Genomic DNA, 18025 nt, shown 5'->3' with positions numbered 1-18025 from the left:
TACAGAACTGCCCAAATTCAAGGGGAAATCCACCCCCAGAAAGGCTGGAACTGAAGGCTCCTTCAGCTCAAGTCCATTTGCTTTGCTGCTAATGGGAGAACAATCATTATTTTTAAGGACACACAGAGCTAATTAATAGCAGCTACTTGTCACGGCTACTAAACGCCAGAAAATCCCCTGCCATAGACAATACTGAGAATTGCCTCTGCTAAAACACACATAGAGACAGTTATCAGTAAATGATCAGCATTGTCTATTTTTGTAGCCATGACAAGTAGCTGCTACTAGTAGTTCTGTGTGTCTTCAACCTAAGAACATGTTCATGAAACACATATTCCAACAGAAATGGCAATGTTTGTATCAGAACAAGAAATGTTGCCCCCTGTATAAACAAGTAGTTTTAACGCTTCAGCCAGCCCTGGGGCAGATTTTCAATTCCACATGTAATATTCCAAGCAGCTGTGACCGGGGAAAGGAAATTGCAACGGAAACAAGGCCCTCTCCCCCTGCCGAGCATGGTATAGCCCTGTGTTATTTGTGCTCTTTATTGCTTGAGATCTGTACTGATAAGAGACTCAGCTCAAAGAATTTGGCTCTGGTAGAGATTAGCATTCTTTTACCTGGCACGTAAAGCCCCAACCTGACTTGTTATATTAGAAAAATAGGGCATAGGGCCCATAGCCAGAGACAGCACCCGCTTGCCTTCTGGGTTCCCGCCATGATGTGGCCCTCCATATTATTCCAGGATGAAGGTCATGTGGATTGTTCCCCCCCCCGAGCAAACATGGGAAGTCACCCTATTGCCCCCTCACCCACAGTAACAACCTGGTCCCATTAAATTAAATAAACCATTAAATAACCCAATAGGGCTGTTCTGCCCCCAATAAGGGGTAATTATATCTTAGTTGGGATCAATTACAAGGTACTGTTTTATTATTACAGAAAAAAAGCAAATCAGTTTTAAAATTCTGAATTATTTGATTAAAATGGAGTCTATGGGGGACGGGCTTTCCGTAATTCTGAGCTTTCTGGATAACGGGTTGCCGGATAAGGGATCCCATACCTGTACATTCGAATGCTCGCTTTGTGCTGCAGTTTAAATGAAAGGCAGAAAGGTGTTGGTTTAGTTCTGTGTTCCAATGTTATTGCTTGGTAAATGTAAAGCCCTGCCTGTGCATTAACACAAAGATGTAATAAATAAGGTTCCCTTTGTAGAAAATCCATAGGCAAACATTTGTCTGGACATAAACCAGTTGTAATCCCTACTAATAAACAGCGTGTATATCCCTTTAAAATTGGGGAATGTTGCATGCCCTGACATTTTACGACCTGCCTCGCCCAGAGTGACAGCCCCTATAGGAATATGTTTATCTCTAAGTCGGCAACAAAGTGTCAGTCATAGGAGGAGGCGTGTCGGCAGGAGACCAATGGCAGGGCAGGGTGGCCGTGCCTCCTTGGGTCTCGGTCCGTACACTCAGCTTGTTGTTCGTAGGGCAGAAAAGTGCAGCACTATCAGGGAGTCCTATGTAACAAAGGCAGTATGTTTGCTACGAAGTCGACAACCCCTCCACATAGGAATTTGTGCGTAAATGCAAAAGAAAAGAACCTTATATAAGGATCTCTGCACTGAGAAATCCACAGAAGCCCTTACAGAAGCCCAGCGCTAGGTTTGAAACCACTCTGTCTCTTTAAAGGGAAAATAAGGTGCCAGAAGAAGTTTTAGGGCAGACATTGGTAACAAGGGGGCCCCCAGATGGTTGCAAAGGTTGTTGCAGCGTAATGGGAGTTATAGTTTAACAGCATTTGTAAGAGATCTTTAGTTGCCTTGCCGGCTTTCTCTATTTAATCAGTTCTATATACAGCAACAGATATTGCAGCCCCTTTGTTACTTGCCCATGGCTTCACTGTGAAGGGCAGTGGTAGTTTCGGACTTGCCGGGACTACAAGGTTGGCGTCAGGAGATAGCTGTATGGCCCTGATCAGGTAAACTGCCACCCAAAGCGACATCATCCAAGGGTGGGCAGATGGTAGGAAAGGAGGGTGAGACGAGATTTTGAGACTGCTCTGAACCAATATTTGTACAGGTATGGGATCCCTTATTTGGAAACCCGTTATCCAGAAAGTTCTGAATTTCTGTAATTCGGAACTTTCTGGATAACAGGTTTCCAGATACTGGAACCTATACCTGTAATAAAAAGTAACGATAACAATAAAATTGTAGCTTCACAGCTTTTGGCTGCTGGGGTCAGTAACCCCCCCCATTTGAATGCTGCAAAGAGTCAGAAGAAGAGAAGGCAAATAATTCAAAAACTATAAAAAATGAAGACCAATTGAAAAGTTGCTAAGAATTAGCCGTTCTATATAATATTAAAAGTGGACTACCCCATTAAATAGGGAAGCTGTAGGTAGGGGGTGGTATACCAGCCCCATAGATGCCCTACACATCGATACTCATGAATGGGTAGTTTATGTTGGTACTGTGTGTGGTACCCCCATGCCTTAGCGTATATATCAAGCGCATACCCACACAGCTGTTAGTAGCACGCCTCTTCGCACGCTCGTACAACATTGCTCTATATTGTATATTTTTATTGCTTAATGACTCCGTGACCTGAAGCGCATACTTTGCCTTTGTGCACACAGAGCGTAATCGCGGCTTACGGCTTCGGAACATTTTGAACATTACAATTTAAGTCTCCGAAACAATTTTTAAATTAGCATGTCTTTCTAAGAGAAACAAATCCTTTCAGTAGTACGGGCTGCGGCAAGAAAAACCCGTCCTGCGTTCCATAGGCCTAAACGTTAATTCTAATGTAAACTCCCCCTTTATGTGTGTTTAAAGGAACATAAAAATCAAAACATTAGTTATAAACTGGGCGTATTCTCCTCTTTTTAGGGCTAGAGAGCTTGTTTAGTTTTGCTAAACAAACCCCCCCCCCCCCCATTCCTTTGGTTTAGGCCCAGTGCCAAAGCGCTGTGACGGGGCCAAACCATAGGCACCCCTGATGGATTGGTTGTGACAATTCCTGTTATTGTTACTTATTGGGCACTTTGTAGGCAGCTTTGTGCTTCACAGGACATGGGATTTCTGCCCAATGTAGATCAGATCAGTGCTGAAGTCAGCAGAATACTCAATCAGGACAGACTCCCAAACAGGACTGTCTGACAGCGCTGGGTCGAGATGGGCCTGATATAGAATCCTCCCTTATAGTCACTGCCATCTTCAGTTATGATGGTTCCCTGAGAAAACAGACCTGCCCAAAGGGGTAGTCCAGCTTCAAAGTAGTATGTTATAGAATGAGCAACTTTTCAATTGGTCTTCATTTTTTACAGTTTTTGAATTAGTTGCCTTCCTCTTCAAACTCTTCCAGTTTTTAAATAGGGATCACTGACCCCAGAACCCCAGAAAAACTATTGCTCTGTGAGGCTACCATTTTATTTTTATTGTTATATTTTATTATGTATCCTCTCCTATTCATATTCCTATTCTCACACCACTGCTTGGTTGCTAGGGTATATTGGACCCTAGCAACCAGACAGCCGCTAATATTCCGCAAAGGAGAGAGATGTTGAACAAAATGCTTAATAATTCAAAAATCACATTTAATAAAAAGTGAAGACCAATTGCAAATTGTCTCAGAACATCACTTTCTACATCATCAAAAGTTAATTTATAGGTGAAAATCACCTTTTAAACAACAGACCTGGGAAAGGCAGCCTTTAGATACCCAACATTCCTTAGCTAAGCTATGTATGGATCCTGTGAGTTCTGGTTATGCAATATGTAAAGGTCTGGCATTTGCCTGCCTATTTCTGGCTAGCATTTTGCTGGGCCATGGCCAGGCCATAATATACAGGGAACCAGAGGCTATGGCAGCCCCCGCACACTGGCAGAAGAAGGCAGAATCATAGGTCCAACACTGTAATTCACACTGGCCCAGTTAATTGTTGGATAAGGCCCAGTGTAATTGTGGATAAGGCTGAGTGTTTGCTGGCGCGGCTGGAAGTGTGCTGTTAACTTCATCAAAACCTATTTATTGCTGCTGGGCCTTACATCTGCTTTTAGGTGGGATACTGGCGCTCATTTTGGGACTTGTGTTCAATTATTTTTTCGTATTTTCCACTGTAGGCCTTTATACCAGGCCTCTGAAATCTTGACTCATAAATATTTTTCCCATCTGCTGTGTTCAGCACACTGCTTTCTGATAATAAATATGCTGGCGGATATGTCAACTCATCTGTATTTTTCAGGCGTGATCCTAATTTAACCCAATAGTAACAGGCCTGGCTGGTCTTGCCCACTTGGCCGTAACAAGGGCACTCAGTGGGGTATTTTAATCAAGAAACACTTAAGTGCAGACTAAGTAACACAAAAACAGATGGGGGGGATGCAGGTTGGACATTAATAATCACCCAAAGTGGGCTGCTTGGTAACCATCTTCCAGAAGGTCTGGTAAACATGGTTATAGTACAGGTATGGGATCGGTTATCTGGAAACCAGATATCCAGAAAGCTCCAAATTACGAAAAGCCTGTCTCCCATAGACTCCATTTTCAACAAATAATTCAGGTTTTTAAAATTGATTTCCTTTTTTCTCTGCAAAAATAAAACAGTACCTGTACTTGATCCCAACTAAGATATAATTACCCCTTATTGGGGCAGAACAATCCTATTGGGTTTAATTAATGTTTTATTGATTTTTTATTTTTAGTGGACTTAAGGTATGCAGATCCAAATTACGGAAAGACCCCTTATCGGGAATTCCCTTGGTCCCGAGCATTCTGGATAATGGGCCCTATACCTGTAATTATAAAATGTGGTTTGAGCATGGCAAGGCTCTATAAGGAAATAGAGAATGTTGTTTGTGTGCCAGATGAAGGGTATTTCCAGCACTTGCCCTTTAATCAGACAGAAGAAGTGAATAGACGATTGAGATGTGCTGCAGATCCAGGCTCAGCTGGTGTCAGTGTCGACAGATGGAGCAACACGTGCTGCCCCACACTCCTCAGCCAGTAAAGAGTATGAATGGTTCAGCTATCATAGTGACGTAGGGATGGATTCATTAGTGAGGCTGTGTTGGGTTAATCCAAGCAACTGGCTGAGTATTTCCTACCAATGTAAGGGCCTGTGCAGCCCATCTTCCCGGCCCCGGGATATTCTTTATTGACTGCTAGCTCCCTGGATCACTTATTGATTGCTTGAGTGGCACCCTACTCGTTTATAATTACTAAGCCCTCAAGCCAACCTACTCTTACCTTTTCCCGATCCACTCTCTGGCTTCTAATGCCCAATAGCTCCGCCCCTTATGAAGCTCCTACCATGGCCCTGTTGACATTATCAATGCCCTACTGCCTGCCGGATAAAAAAAAAAAGGGGGCAATCCTACATAAAAATGGAGGTCAGCACATATAACTGCTCATTTGTGCACTGCGGCTATACACTGCAGCAATTATTATGGAACGGTCTTTCCTACTAATTACAAAGTTCTGTGAGAATGAAAGTAAAGGCCCATGTATATAAGTGCTGCTATTATCTGTATAGCTTCATCAAGAAAGCACTAAAGTATCTTATGGACCTGCATCAAAGTACAGCAAGTTGGATATACAAGCTTTTAAGCAGAGACGCATTTCGCTATGCTGTTTTACTTTCCTATTAGGCTTATTAGTTGGCTCCGGTAACATTTGATAAACTCTACTGATCTACTGGCCATCATATGTAGTGAATAAGAATAATGTGGCTGGTTACTGGTTAGTCTGCCTGTATGAACATTGTACTGCCCACTGAAATGTATGTGTTCTCATTGGCAGCCACTTTGTGTACCACTGGAAAAATGGTGATGTAGGTTGTTTGGGGGGGTCGCCACATGAGCGGATCTTCTCCTGATATGCCCAACTGATTGGCAGTCTGAGCCGGCTGTACGGCATACTGTGGCTGGTTAGGGAGAGTGTCTTAACAGCCTTGTGCTGGTATGATAAGTAAATAACCCAATTTAAAGAGTTTAAAGGGAAAATATACCCCCTTTTTGACATGACAGTATTCAGTCAGGTTTATGTAGGTTTTGGAAATGTCTATATTTTTTACACAGTAAACCCTGATTTTGCAGTTAGAAAAGAAATGATAGTCTGTCACCCCCCCCAATGAGCTCATGTGAACAAGAAGGGGTATATATTCATTTTAAGTTTCCCTTTAAGTTTCTCTATATTTCCCTCCGCCTTCCCAGTGAATTTGTCTTTCTCCCTCCCTTCCTCTGCTTTTCTCTCCTTATCTGACCTCTTACCTGCTAGCTCTCCTCTCTCGCTCTTCTCCTTATCCCCAGCACTATCAGTTCTCCCTCCCCAGGCACATTATCTTTTATTGATGGACTAGTAAAAGGCATTTTTTACAGCAGGAGCTGTGCAAGTACAGTGTACAGCAGGGGGCTCAAACTCAATTTACCTGGGGGCCGCAGGAGGCAAAGTCAGGATGAGGCTGGGCCGCATAAGGGATTTCACAAAAAATTGGCTTTCAAGGGATAATGCAAGGCACGGCGGGCGGGAGCTGCTGATTGCGGAAATGACGTTATGCAGCTAATTGTGCACACAGAACGTCTTCCCATAATAACTGTTATGATGGCATAATGTCATTTCCGCAATCAGCAGCTCCCGCCCGCCGTGCCTTGCATTATCCCTTGAATCGCAATAAAAATCGCGATCCATTCATTGCGTTGGTGCGGGCCACAAAATATTGTACTGAGGGCCGCAAATGGCCCGCGGGCCGCGAGTTTGAGACCCCTGGTGTACAGTATCTCTACCAATTAAACATGAGGAGTGTGTTAAGGAGCCAGGAAAGATCCCATGGGCCGGGGGCTGTAGTTTAGTGTGTAACTTTATGTATTTTTTGCCCCCACCAGATATTGGAACTGGGGCGTAAAATTCTGGGGGAACCCTGCACCCACCCCTTTTGTTCTGATGCCTATGTGTGCATGTTATTGATAGGAAAAGACCATATAAAATGATGTAGTGGGAGAAAGAACAGCTGAATCCAATGGCAGAGCTGGGATCATTAGTTGCTGTTTATAAAGCCTTCTGGCATATAATCATCTCAAAATGTTCTTTTTAAGCTTCAAGTTTTAGTACAGGTATTGGACCCCTTATCTGGAAACCCATTGTCCAGAAAGTTCCAAATTAATGAAGGCCATCTCCCATAGACTCCATTTTAATCAAATAATTCACATTTTTGAAAATGGTTTCCTTTTTCTCTGTAATAATAAAACAGTACCTGTACTTGATCCCAACTAAGATATAATTACCCCTTATTGGGGGCAGAACAGCCCTATTGGGTTTATTTCATGTTTAAATGATTCCCTTTTCTCTGTAATAATAAAACAGTACCTGTACTTGATCCCAACTAAGATATAATTACCCCTTATTGGGGGCAGAACAGCCCTATTGGGTTTATTTCATGTTTAAATGATTCCCTTTTCTCTGTAATAATAAAACAGTACCTGTACTTGATCCCAACTAAGATATAATTACCCCTTATTGGGGGCAGAACAGCCCTATTGGGTTTATTTCATGTTTAAATGATTCCCTTTTCTCTGTAATAATAAAACAGTACCTGTACTTGATCCCAACTAAGATATAATTACCCCTTATTGGGGGCAGAACAGCCCTATTGGGTTTATTTCATGTTTAAATGATTCCCTTTTCTCTGTAATAAAACAGTACCTGTACTTGATCCCAACTAAGATATAATTAATCCTTATTGGAGTCATTTTTTTTTAGTAGACTTAAGGTAGGAGATCCAAATTAGGGAAAGTCCTGAGCATTCTGGATAACGGGCCACATACCTGTATAATTACCAGGAGTTGTTCCCTGTGCTTTCTGATCCCAGTCACTCTGCTAAAGGTCTTAGGACTAAAGTATAGGGGATATTTTAAACTGAGATCATATGGCTTGCTACCTGCAGCTAGGGGTGCCACTTCACCCCTTTAATACTCCTTTAATACCGGGCACATCCAGCATGGCTAATTAACAATTACTTTAGGTGCTTGCTGCATGCTGAACTGATTTATGTGCAGCCATGCAGCATCTAAATGAATTGCTGACTAGCCATGCTGGATGTGCATTCAATATGTGGCCGGTATTAAAGGGTAAGGTGGCAACCCAACCTGCAGCAGATTGTTTCCCATGAATGGGGAGTCCCTTACATCACTGCAAACAGATTAAGAATATTGCTTCTAGCATAGGCAGGCAATATCTCCATTGCAGAGACCCCTGTGTTTCCTATTCTTGTCGCCAGTAAGAAATCCTCAATGGGAAGCTTCCGCCATTGTCCTGCAGTGATGTAAACAGTGGATTTTATAAAGGATCTCATCCCACTGTGGTCTGAGTGCTCTGTTCTAAAGACAGCTGCCACAAAGCAAGGCAGAACTGCTGCTGAGTAGATCTGAGTAAACCATCCCCCCCCTCTCCAGACTACGCTACCCTCTTTAATGTTGCCCATTGGTGTTCAGCCCAGACTTGTATTTAAGGCTGATATTCCCTTAAACATGAGAATGTTGGGGGAAAAACTTGGGTGTAGCTGAGATGTTAAATCATGGGTAATTTACTGTCTAAGTAGAGTGTATTGCTCGCATACTTTGCAGTCATAGAGGTGACCCAGAAGCAGAAAATGTAGTGCTTTTCGGCAGAGATGGATGTTTTCCAGGGAAAACTCCTGTGTTGCAAATTAATTGCAGATGGACTTGATTGTACTGCAGATCCGATCTGACAGCTTCTCTGTTTCAGCTTCTTTTATTTCAATAGAGTTTATATCATTTTAATGAAAAGAGAAAAACACTTTTATTTTAATAAATAAAAGAAATATATCCTGCCTATTTTGTTTAGTTAGACCCAGTGCCGAGAAACCAGCCGGGGCTCCTCCGGCACAAAATAATCCAACGGTTTCTTCCCTTTATATGTTGACATTGTATCATTTCATATTTTAGCTTTGCTACATTTTGTTACAGCATATTCCCCTGTGATCAGTGACTGGGTACTAATGTCCGGTAAGTCTGTGTTTGGTTATGGGGGCCAGCCATCGTCGGATAGCCTGGCCGATTCGGCAGCTTATCTGCCTGTATGCGGGCACCCCCGAGGGGCTACCCTACCAATATCAGGTTTAAAATTGGGCAGATCTAGATTGGGCAGGTTTGATTCCCTCGGATTGGAGACTGCAATGACTTGTTGATGCAGCCCTCGGTCGGACAGCCAATATATCCGCCGGTTTAATTTGATTGTTACTAGAATATCTTCCCATTCTGCCCCATTTAGTGTCAAGATAGTGTTCCCCTATATCCTCCCCCACTGAGCCTTCTAGAGCTTCGGGGCCCCAGTGCAAAAACAGTGAGTGCTCTGTAGATCAGTGAACTCGTGACTTAGCTAAAATGTGCATAGTTTTTTTCATAATCTGCAATCTTTTCAGTATCATGGGGACTTTCTCTCAGCAGCGCCTCTCATAAAGATATGCTGTGCTTGCTCAGTAGCACGGAAACCAGTCCTATGTACGTGCGCCCTTTGCTCTCCGTGTGTGCACAAAAATAAGATGTTTATGCTTAAAGGGGAACTAAAGCTTAACAAAAGAAGTAGAGCAGAAATGTTGTATAATATGTTTTGGGCTTCTGTAACAGCCCGAAGCAACCACAGCCCTTTAGCAGGGATGATCTGTGCCCCCAAAGATGCGCCAGTAGCCCCCCATCTTCTTTTCTGCTGATTCTCTACCCATACTCTGTGCTGCTGTCACTTACCTGAGCTTAGGGGCCCACTCACAATATACTGTATATATAGAATATAAAGGTCATAATATAAGGCTGCGTAGTCCTGAAGTATTGCTTATATGCAAATTTCATGTTCTGCTTGTTGATTTGCGACGACCCCTAAGATTAGCCTCTCAACAGCTGCCCAGAGCCCACTGAGCATGTGCAATGCCACTGACACTCCTAACAAAATCCAACATGGGGATCTCCTGTGACAACTTGATCCAAAGGCCTGGATAATTATTACTACCTCCAGATGTAATGCAAAGTGTGCTGGGTCAGGAAAGTAGCACTCTATTCTAGGAAGGGCCCACAATGATTGGAACAGCAGGAATTAAAGAGGAGCTGCTGATGCGCTACACACTGGCAGATACGGCACATTGACACATTAGTTCCCCAAACCGGGCCAAGCCACGTATTAGCCAATATCCACAGTACGTGGCTATCGGTTGGGATTACCAGTGCACAGATAAGGGACATCTGCCTATCTGTAAGCCACAGCAGTCACAACAAAGGGTTGAAGAGAGGGGGAGTGTTTATACAGAGCTCATTATTTCTTGTTAAACTAGATAACAATGTGAAGTTTAAAAGAAAAACAACTCTCATTTAACTGCTTTGTAGTAAGTGATGATATGATTTTGGATAGGCAGAATGTATTTTCGGCTTTTTTCATGTATTCCTGTATACCAGCCCTTTCTATAAGCCTGCGGAAGAGCATGTACATTCAGCTCTTACACGAATGGGGGTTCTGCTAAAGGGAGATGACCTATAAATCCTGCCCGGCTTTGGCCCTACATAGGCACCTTTCCATATGTAGTAATAATAATAATAATAATTAATAAACATGCATGTAACAAATCCAGGTGCCAAACCGAGAGTGTATTTTTATAGTTCAGCCACAGCGGGAAGGGCTACAGGATACAGATTGCTCTTTCAGATTTCCTACATCTTTCACTTGAGATTCTGTGCGGCTCTAAACCAGTAAATCTATTAACTGTAGGCTTACTTTCCCTTTGGAGTTTGCACATCTCCATTTACGCTCATTTGTGGCTGCAGTTTTTAGCATCTCGGATGTTTGTCGGTGACCGCGGCTGCTGCCCTGAAAAACAACCGCGTCGTTACCAAAACCCAAGGAGAACAACACTTTCCAAGCAACGTCTATGTTTGTAGGCTCTAGAAATAAGTCTTGTTTGTGGGGCTTAAGTTCCCTCAGCCGGTGGCCTGTATCACACAGACCCATCTGTCATGGGAAACCACTGAACTTCCTAGTATACTGGGGTCAAAATAGGTAAAATGGCTAATTATAGGGATTAGCCTGTTTCATGTTTTGCACCTAATTCTGTCGTCCACTGAAAGTATCATTTTTATTCCGGAACATCTGTGAATTTCCCCTTAATGTATAAAACTCGAGGGCAAAGCTTGTTGTGCGCCAACAGATTTTTTCAATATTTAATTTCGAGATTTGACATTGTGCTAGCCATATTCTTCATTTCCCAGGGTGCCACAGCCATGTGACTTGTGCTCTGATAAACATCAGTCACACTTTACTGCTGTGCTGCAAGTTGGAGTGATATCCCCCCCCCCCCTCACCTGCAGCAGCCGATCAGCAGAACAATGGGAAGGGTGAAAGTAGGTATCAGAATAGCACTCAATAGTAACAAAATCCAAGTCCGGGTTGGGACTCCTCCAGTTACATGGGAGTAGGAGAAACAATAGGTTAGCTGAAAGCAGTTCTAATGTGTAGCGCTGGCTGAAAGCTCAGACTCAGGCACAATGCACTGAGATGGGGCCTACACACCAATATTACAGCTACAAATACATTTGTTGGTTCAAGAATAAAATTTTAAATGGTAGAGTGCTAGTTCAGCCTGCATAAGCGCTTGCCCTGGAAGAAGTAAAATACAGTTGACCACTAGGGGTGCTGTGCATTTCTATGGTGAATGACTGCTGAATACAGCACCGATTCACATATATGTATCTGCACTTTGCATATACAATGGCGTCATTATCTAAGATCTCATACTATCAATAAAGGGAAAGTAAACAAATATGAAATGATAATGATACAGTCTCAAGGTATATTTAGACTTTATACCTCCCAATCTTTCCTGGTATAATGTTACAGTACCTTTCACTGTACAGCCTGGCATTTCAAAGCAATATCTATGTACTTTGGATACTGGTCTGTTCAACTATGTTTGAAAACCAGTGTATGGTTGGCACATTAGGAAGCAGAGCTGCAGCTTTTTCCCCCACTTCCTGGTGTTCCCCTTATATAGACTGAATGGATGAATGGAACAATTGATAGGGGCTTATTTCTACTGGCCGGTAAGTGCCTGAAACTGCCCCTGCCCTGTTCTGGAGCTGATAAATGCCCTAATGTGTCTGTGGGGCTGCAATGCCAGCAGAGAAAACACTTTGGGCTTGATTTATTAATGCCACAGACACAAGATCACATTTTGTTTTCTGCCCTGCAGGTAGTAAAGGATCCCTCCCACTGAGTTCTAGCCCTTAGAGCAGTCATATCAGTGCGTGCTGCAGTAGCAGCATGGGTCAGTCATTCGCAGCAGGAATAAACATTATTGTTTGTGAAACAGATCTACCGCATATTGAATTGTGTATTTTGAGGACAGTGCTACTTTAATGAAGTGCATGGAACCATCTCGGGGCAAAGGTTTTTATCTTGGCTGATTTCGGCAGTTTTACAAGGTGTAAACAGGCCCACGAACAGCTGCATCTCCAGCTGCATTATTCTATTTGCATAAATCATTGTGAAACAGCCCTGTTATTTCCATCCGTGCCCCAGTGGGCACCGACTCCTTGGCGCTGAGACTTTCATACCATATCACTTTCGTCCGCACATGGCAGCGTGCCTCCATAAAGCGGTGCCCTCTGGCACATTGGGATCTAGTGCAGACTTCTAGTAAGTTCTACTCAGGTACTTGCCCGGGGGTACCTTTTTGTGGGGATAATTTAAAAATGAGTACCAAGTTCACTCCAGGTCTAGTAACCCTTAGCAACCAATTAGGAGGTTGGAATAAAGGGGTATGACATTAATGTGCTGTTGCTGTCTTCACATTTGTCACCCGTGGCTGAGGGACTTTGCCATGTACTGATAGATGTGGGATCCGGCCCATGGGCCTCCAGTTGGACTGACATGTTCTAGCCTATCAGAGCACTTTGCCAACCCATCGCTCAGTTTTAGAGTGGGGTTGGAGTAAGGAAAGGCATTTTTTTCTTGGAACTTGTTAGTGTGACTTGCACTTGGACTAAAGGTGCCCTATGCAAAGCCATTATATGGCGCCTTATGCCAGTGTGGAATATTTCAAGACACGTTACATACATGATGAAAGATAACCCCTGGCCTAGTTCACAGTCCCTATGTGGGTGAATGTGCTATTGCTAAGCAGTGAGTGTGACCTTGGATTTATGCAGATAGTGCCCACGTTTGTCTGGAGGGTACATTCTACATCTCTCCTGGTCTTGCTTACTAGGAATCTCAGGGGGCACTCCTGGAAAGAGGGTTAGGAAACCAAATCTGCACAAATTTGTCTGTGTGCCCTTGTCCTTAGTGTGCCCTTGCCTTCAGTTCTTTGGGCGACTCTGCCCAGCCATGTGTGGCCCCTGATTGCAGTACCTAACGGCAGCCCTGGGGCCATACAAACCAGGTGGGGGGGGATTATGCTACATGTGTATGAAAATTGTAAGATTGCTAGTCTGGGCTAAGTGTAGTATTATTTCCCATCTTTCATTAAAATCAGTTGTGGGAAAGTTAAAATAGTGTTTTTTTCTTTTGGAAGCGATCATGCTCCCAGCAAGTATGGGTGCTGTGTGCCAAAGGGTGCCGGTGCTTGAGGCAGATGGTATAGCAGCACTGAGATTTCCTTGTTCTGTGGGTTCCTGATGAGATGCCTGCCACCAATGCTTGCCTATTTAAGGATGTACAGAACAGTTCTGTGCTTGGCCACTAGTGGGCGCTGTGTCAGGTAGCTGAGGTTAAAAAAGGTACAAGTCCTTCAAGTTCAACCACTTGATAGGACTGTATAAAAGCAGATATGCACAGAATGTTCTCTGCCCTTCTGCCCTCATCTGCTACTGTGTATTTATAGGAATGCACCAAATCACAGTCTTGTTTGTACCTGTATTATTGCTTTATTATTGCTTTAACAGAGTTGTCTTAGGGAGACCAATATTTGCTTTAAATCTGAAAGTTACACTCATTTTTTTTGTTTGTTTGAATTACATTTCCTGGAATAATTGCCAGAAAAATGACATCCCTGTGTTGCTTTAGGCTATTGCTTTTATAGAAAGTGGGAATGGCAGGCAGTGTGATTTACGTGCCCCAGTGTCACCCGAAGGCACATAAAGGCAGTGCTGGGTTCTTGACAAGATAACATTATCTCTGGATTTGTACAGTTAATTAAGAGAAAAATACGTTTGGCTCAGTGTATAGCCGACATCTATGCCTGCAACCTGTCTTTTCTGTGTTATTCAGAGTGTGAAGGAGCAAAACTTTTTCTTCTGTGCTTCCTGGGATGGGGGGGGGGGGTTCTTAAAGACACAGCGATGTTTTACAGAACTGAGCTCCACTTTCAGGCGGTACAAAGAGTCCTGTCCAACAATCCTCTGGAGAACGCAGAAAAGGAAAACTGCAGGCACAAAGTGTCAGGTATAGGAAGCTCAATCCAATGCGCAGCCCAGCAGCTTTGAGATAAATATTATATTATCCTGCAAATTTCTTTTATACCCTAATATGCAAGTATGGCCATGGTTCCTTTAGGCCAGTAACAAAGCAGTTAAATCATTGCTACTGATATATAGATCCCAGAAGCACAGCGTTTTATCTTCACTCTATGACAAGGCCAAGGCCACTAATCTGGTGCTTGGATGAATCCCATTTTTCTATTCATAGCGTTCTGTACACTTGCAGCCTAGCTCAGTAGCAATACAACTTTCTGTTATTAGAACGTCCTGGGGTGTTGTTAAACTACATCTCCCATTATCTAAAAAGAGAGAGAGGGACACAAATGTTGGCCTAGTAAACTTATATATATATTTTTTTGGCACACTGGTAATTTTGCCGATTGCAGGGAGGATTCTAGCAGTCAAACTGCCCTTCCCCCACCTAGGCTAGTGGCACACAGGGCTGTTTCCTGACCCAAGTAACGGCCAATCCACTGGGATCCGCTCTGTTTGTACTCACAAGCGCTGCGTCGGCCTAGGTGCAGGCACATGGAGTGGATTTTGCTGTGAAAATGAGTATGTTCGCATTCTCTGGGCGTACAGACAGTGGCTAGCGGATTGGCTGTTTCTCTGCCTGTGTTTATACGCAAGCCAAAGAAAATGTAAACCCTAAAATCAACCAAAACATTGGTCAGCGTGCCCTAGGCTTTTTGCAACTTACATTTATTTTTTTTTTTTCTGGTTTTCAAGATTTTAGCAGTTTTGAAATGAATATAATTAAGTCGACAACCACAGAGCCACCTGCTGTTAATGAATTGTACAACAGTTTGTTCGCTAAAGGTGCCCATACACGTGAAGATTCGCTCGCTTGATGAGGTCGCCAAGTGAGTGGATCTTCACCCGATATCCCCACCTACGGGTGGGCGATATCGGGGGAACATGTAGGCTAATTCGATCGTTTGGCCCTGGGGCGGCAATGGGGCAGTCGGTTCGGGGACCGCATCAACGAGCCAATGCGGTCCCTGATCCGACTAAATCTTTTAACCTGCCCAATCGATATCTGCCCAATTTCAGGCCAGATATCGGTCGGGCATGCCCCTCGCTCCTGCCCCTACACGGGCAGATAAGCTGCCTAATTGGTCCAAGGGACCGATATTGGCAGCTACAATCGGCCCGTGTATGGGGACCTCAAGGCCCCCATACACGGGCAGATAAGCTGCCGATATGGGTCCCTTGGACCAACTCGGCAGCTTATCTGCCTGTGTAGGGGCAGAAACGAGCGGGCTGGCCAACCGAAATTGGCCAGATATCGATCGCCCAGGTTAAAAGATTCAGTCGGATCGGGGATCGCATTGGCTCGTTGATGCGGTCCCCGAACCGACTGCCCCATTGCCGCCTACATAATCCGGTCATTTGGCCCCAGGGCCAAACGATCGGATTATTTTTTTTTTTAACTTCAAGGTCCCCGATATCGCCCAACCGTAGGTGGATCGGGGACCGCATTGGCTCGTTGATGCGGTCCCCGAACCGACTGCCCCATCGCCGCCTACATAATCCGGTCGTTTGGCCCCAGGGCCAAGCGATCGGATTATTTTTTTTTTTAACTTCAAGGTCCCCGATATCGCCCAACCGTAGGTGGGGATATCGGGGGAAGATCCGCTCGCTTGGCGATCTCACCAAGCGAGCGGATCTTACCGTGTATGGGGACCTTTAAGCAGAGCAACATCCCAACAGAAGTCAGAAGAGCCTCTGATGTTATCTGGTCAGTTCTTAGCACGGCAACATCACAAGACATTTATTTTCTCAGGAAATTATAATTATGGAAAAAAAAAAATGAACACAATGGTAAAAGTGCTTAGAAGAGAGCTCTGTGTTGCACTTTTATTTGTTGTGAGGGTTTACTTATCCTTTAGGGCAGTACAGATCAGAAGAGGATATATGGATAGGGAATAGGACTTTAGCCACAAGCTTTGTGTATTTTGCTTTGGCTCAGACAAAGGTTGTAGTGGTAGATATGTGTACTGGCGCTGATGTATGCAAACTGTCTCTTATCTCTGCACAGAGACAAACTGCAAGTCATTGTGGTTGTTGTCTGACAGGCGCTAACAGATAACCACAAACTGTATGTGTGCCTTTATCAGGACTGGAGTTCACGAGCACTGCTCTGCTTTTCATCTTATGTATGAAGCTGCTCATACATGTACAGATTTAGTTGGGCAGTTGGTCTGATTTTGTGTATACAGGTATCTAGAAAGTTACGAATTACGGAAAGGCCATCTGCCCTAGACTCCATTATAAGCAAATAATTCAAATTTTTTAAAAATGGGTTCCTTTTTCTCTGTAATAATAAAACAGTACCTGTACTTGATCCCAACTAAGATATAATTACCCCTTATTGGGGGCAGAACAGCCCTATTGGGTTTATTTAATGGTTAAATGATTCCCTTTTCTCTGTAATAATAAAACAGTACCTGTACTTGATCCCAACTAAGATATAATTACCCCTTATTGGGGCAGAACAGCCGTATTGGGTTTATTTAATGGTTAAATGATTCCCTTTTCTTTGTAATAATAAAACAGTACCTGTACTTGATCCCAACTAAGATATAATTACCCCTTATTGGGGCAGAACAGCCGTATTGGGTTTATTTAATGGTTAAATGATTCCCTTTTCTTTGTAATAATAAAGCAGTACCTGTACTTGATCCCAACTAAGATATAATTACCCCTTATTGGAGGCAAAACAAGCCTATTTGGTTTATTTAATGTTTAAATGATTTCTAGCAGACTTAACTTATGGAGATCCAAATTACGGAAAGACCCCTTATCCAGAAAACCTCAGGTCCCGAGCATTCTGGATAACAGGTCCCATACCTGTACTATTCAACCACTGGGGCATGGATGCCAGGTCAAGGGGGGCATTTGGGGTCCCCAAACTATTTTTATCCATAAAAATGGGGAAAGGGTCGGGGAACAACTACTTTGTAGCCAAAAAGGAACTTTCCTGTGAGTCATTGTTGCATATCCCGTATGTGGCAGTGCAAGTGCTGTGAGTTGTAGTTCAGCAGGTGGTGCCAGCAGGCTCTTATTGCTTGTGTTGATCATTCACAAAAAACATATTTATTTTTAATCACCTTTTGCACATTATTGATCATTTGTACATCTCCATTTTGTTTTAGGATAAGAAAATGCTAATTCCTCAGGCTTCAAGAGGACCAAGTGCCTTTATCCCAGAGAAAGAGGTAAATATATGAGCGCCCCACCTTCTAGGGATGAGACCATGTCCTAGTACATTAGACTGCTGCTCCTCATTTACTCATAATAACATCAGTTCCAGGGGTTCAGTAGACTTATAGTATGTTGTAGATAGTAATATTCTGAGACAATTTGCAATTGGTCTTCATTTTTTATTTGTAGTTTTTTTAATTATTTACATTTTTGTTCAGCAGCTCTCCAGTCTGGAGTTTCAGCAGCTATCTGGTTGCTAGGGGCCAAATAACTTTAGCAACCAAGGAGAGGTTTGAAAGAGAGACAGAAATATTAATTGGGTTGTTCACCTTTGAGTTA

General features: G+C 43.3%; 1 protein-coding gene across 2 annotated transcripts in view; it reads left to right on the top strand.

Annotated features, from left to right (window-relative positions):
* sesn3 (sestrin 3) overlaps window positions 1-18025 on the top strand; it is a 54701-nt gene that overhangs the window by 17869 nt on the left and 18807 nt on the right. For both annotated transcript variants that reach the window (XM_012956235.3, NM_001197193.1), the window contains one exon: window positions 17638-17700. In XM_012956235.3, coding sequence (XP_012811689.1) covers window positions 17638-17700 — 63 coding nt within the window. The remainder of the gene's footprint in view (window positions 1-17637; window positions 17701-18025) is intronic.

The sequence above is a fragment of the Xenopus tropicalis genome, chromosome 2, assembly GCF_000004195.4.
Source record: "Xenopus tropicalis strain Nigerian chromosome 2, UCB_Xtro_10.0, whole genome shotgun sequence".
NCBI classification, from domain to species: domain Eukaryota; kingdom Metazoa; phylum Chordata; class Amphibia; order Anura; family Pipidae; genus Xenopus; species Xenopus tropicalis.
The sequence above is the reverse complement of the archived record's forward strand: the minus strand, read 5'-3'. Positions and strand labels throughout refer to the sequence as shown.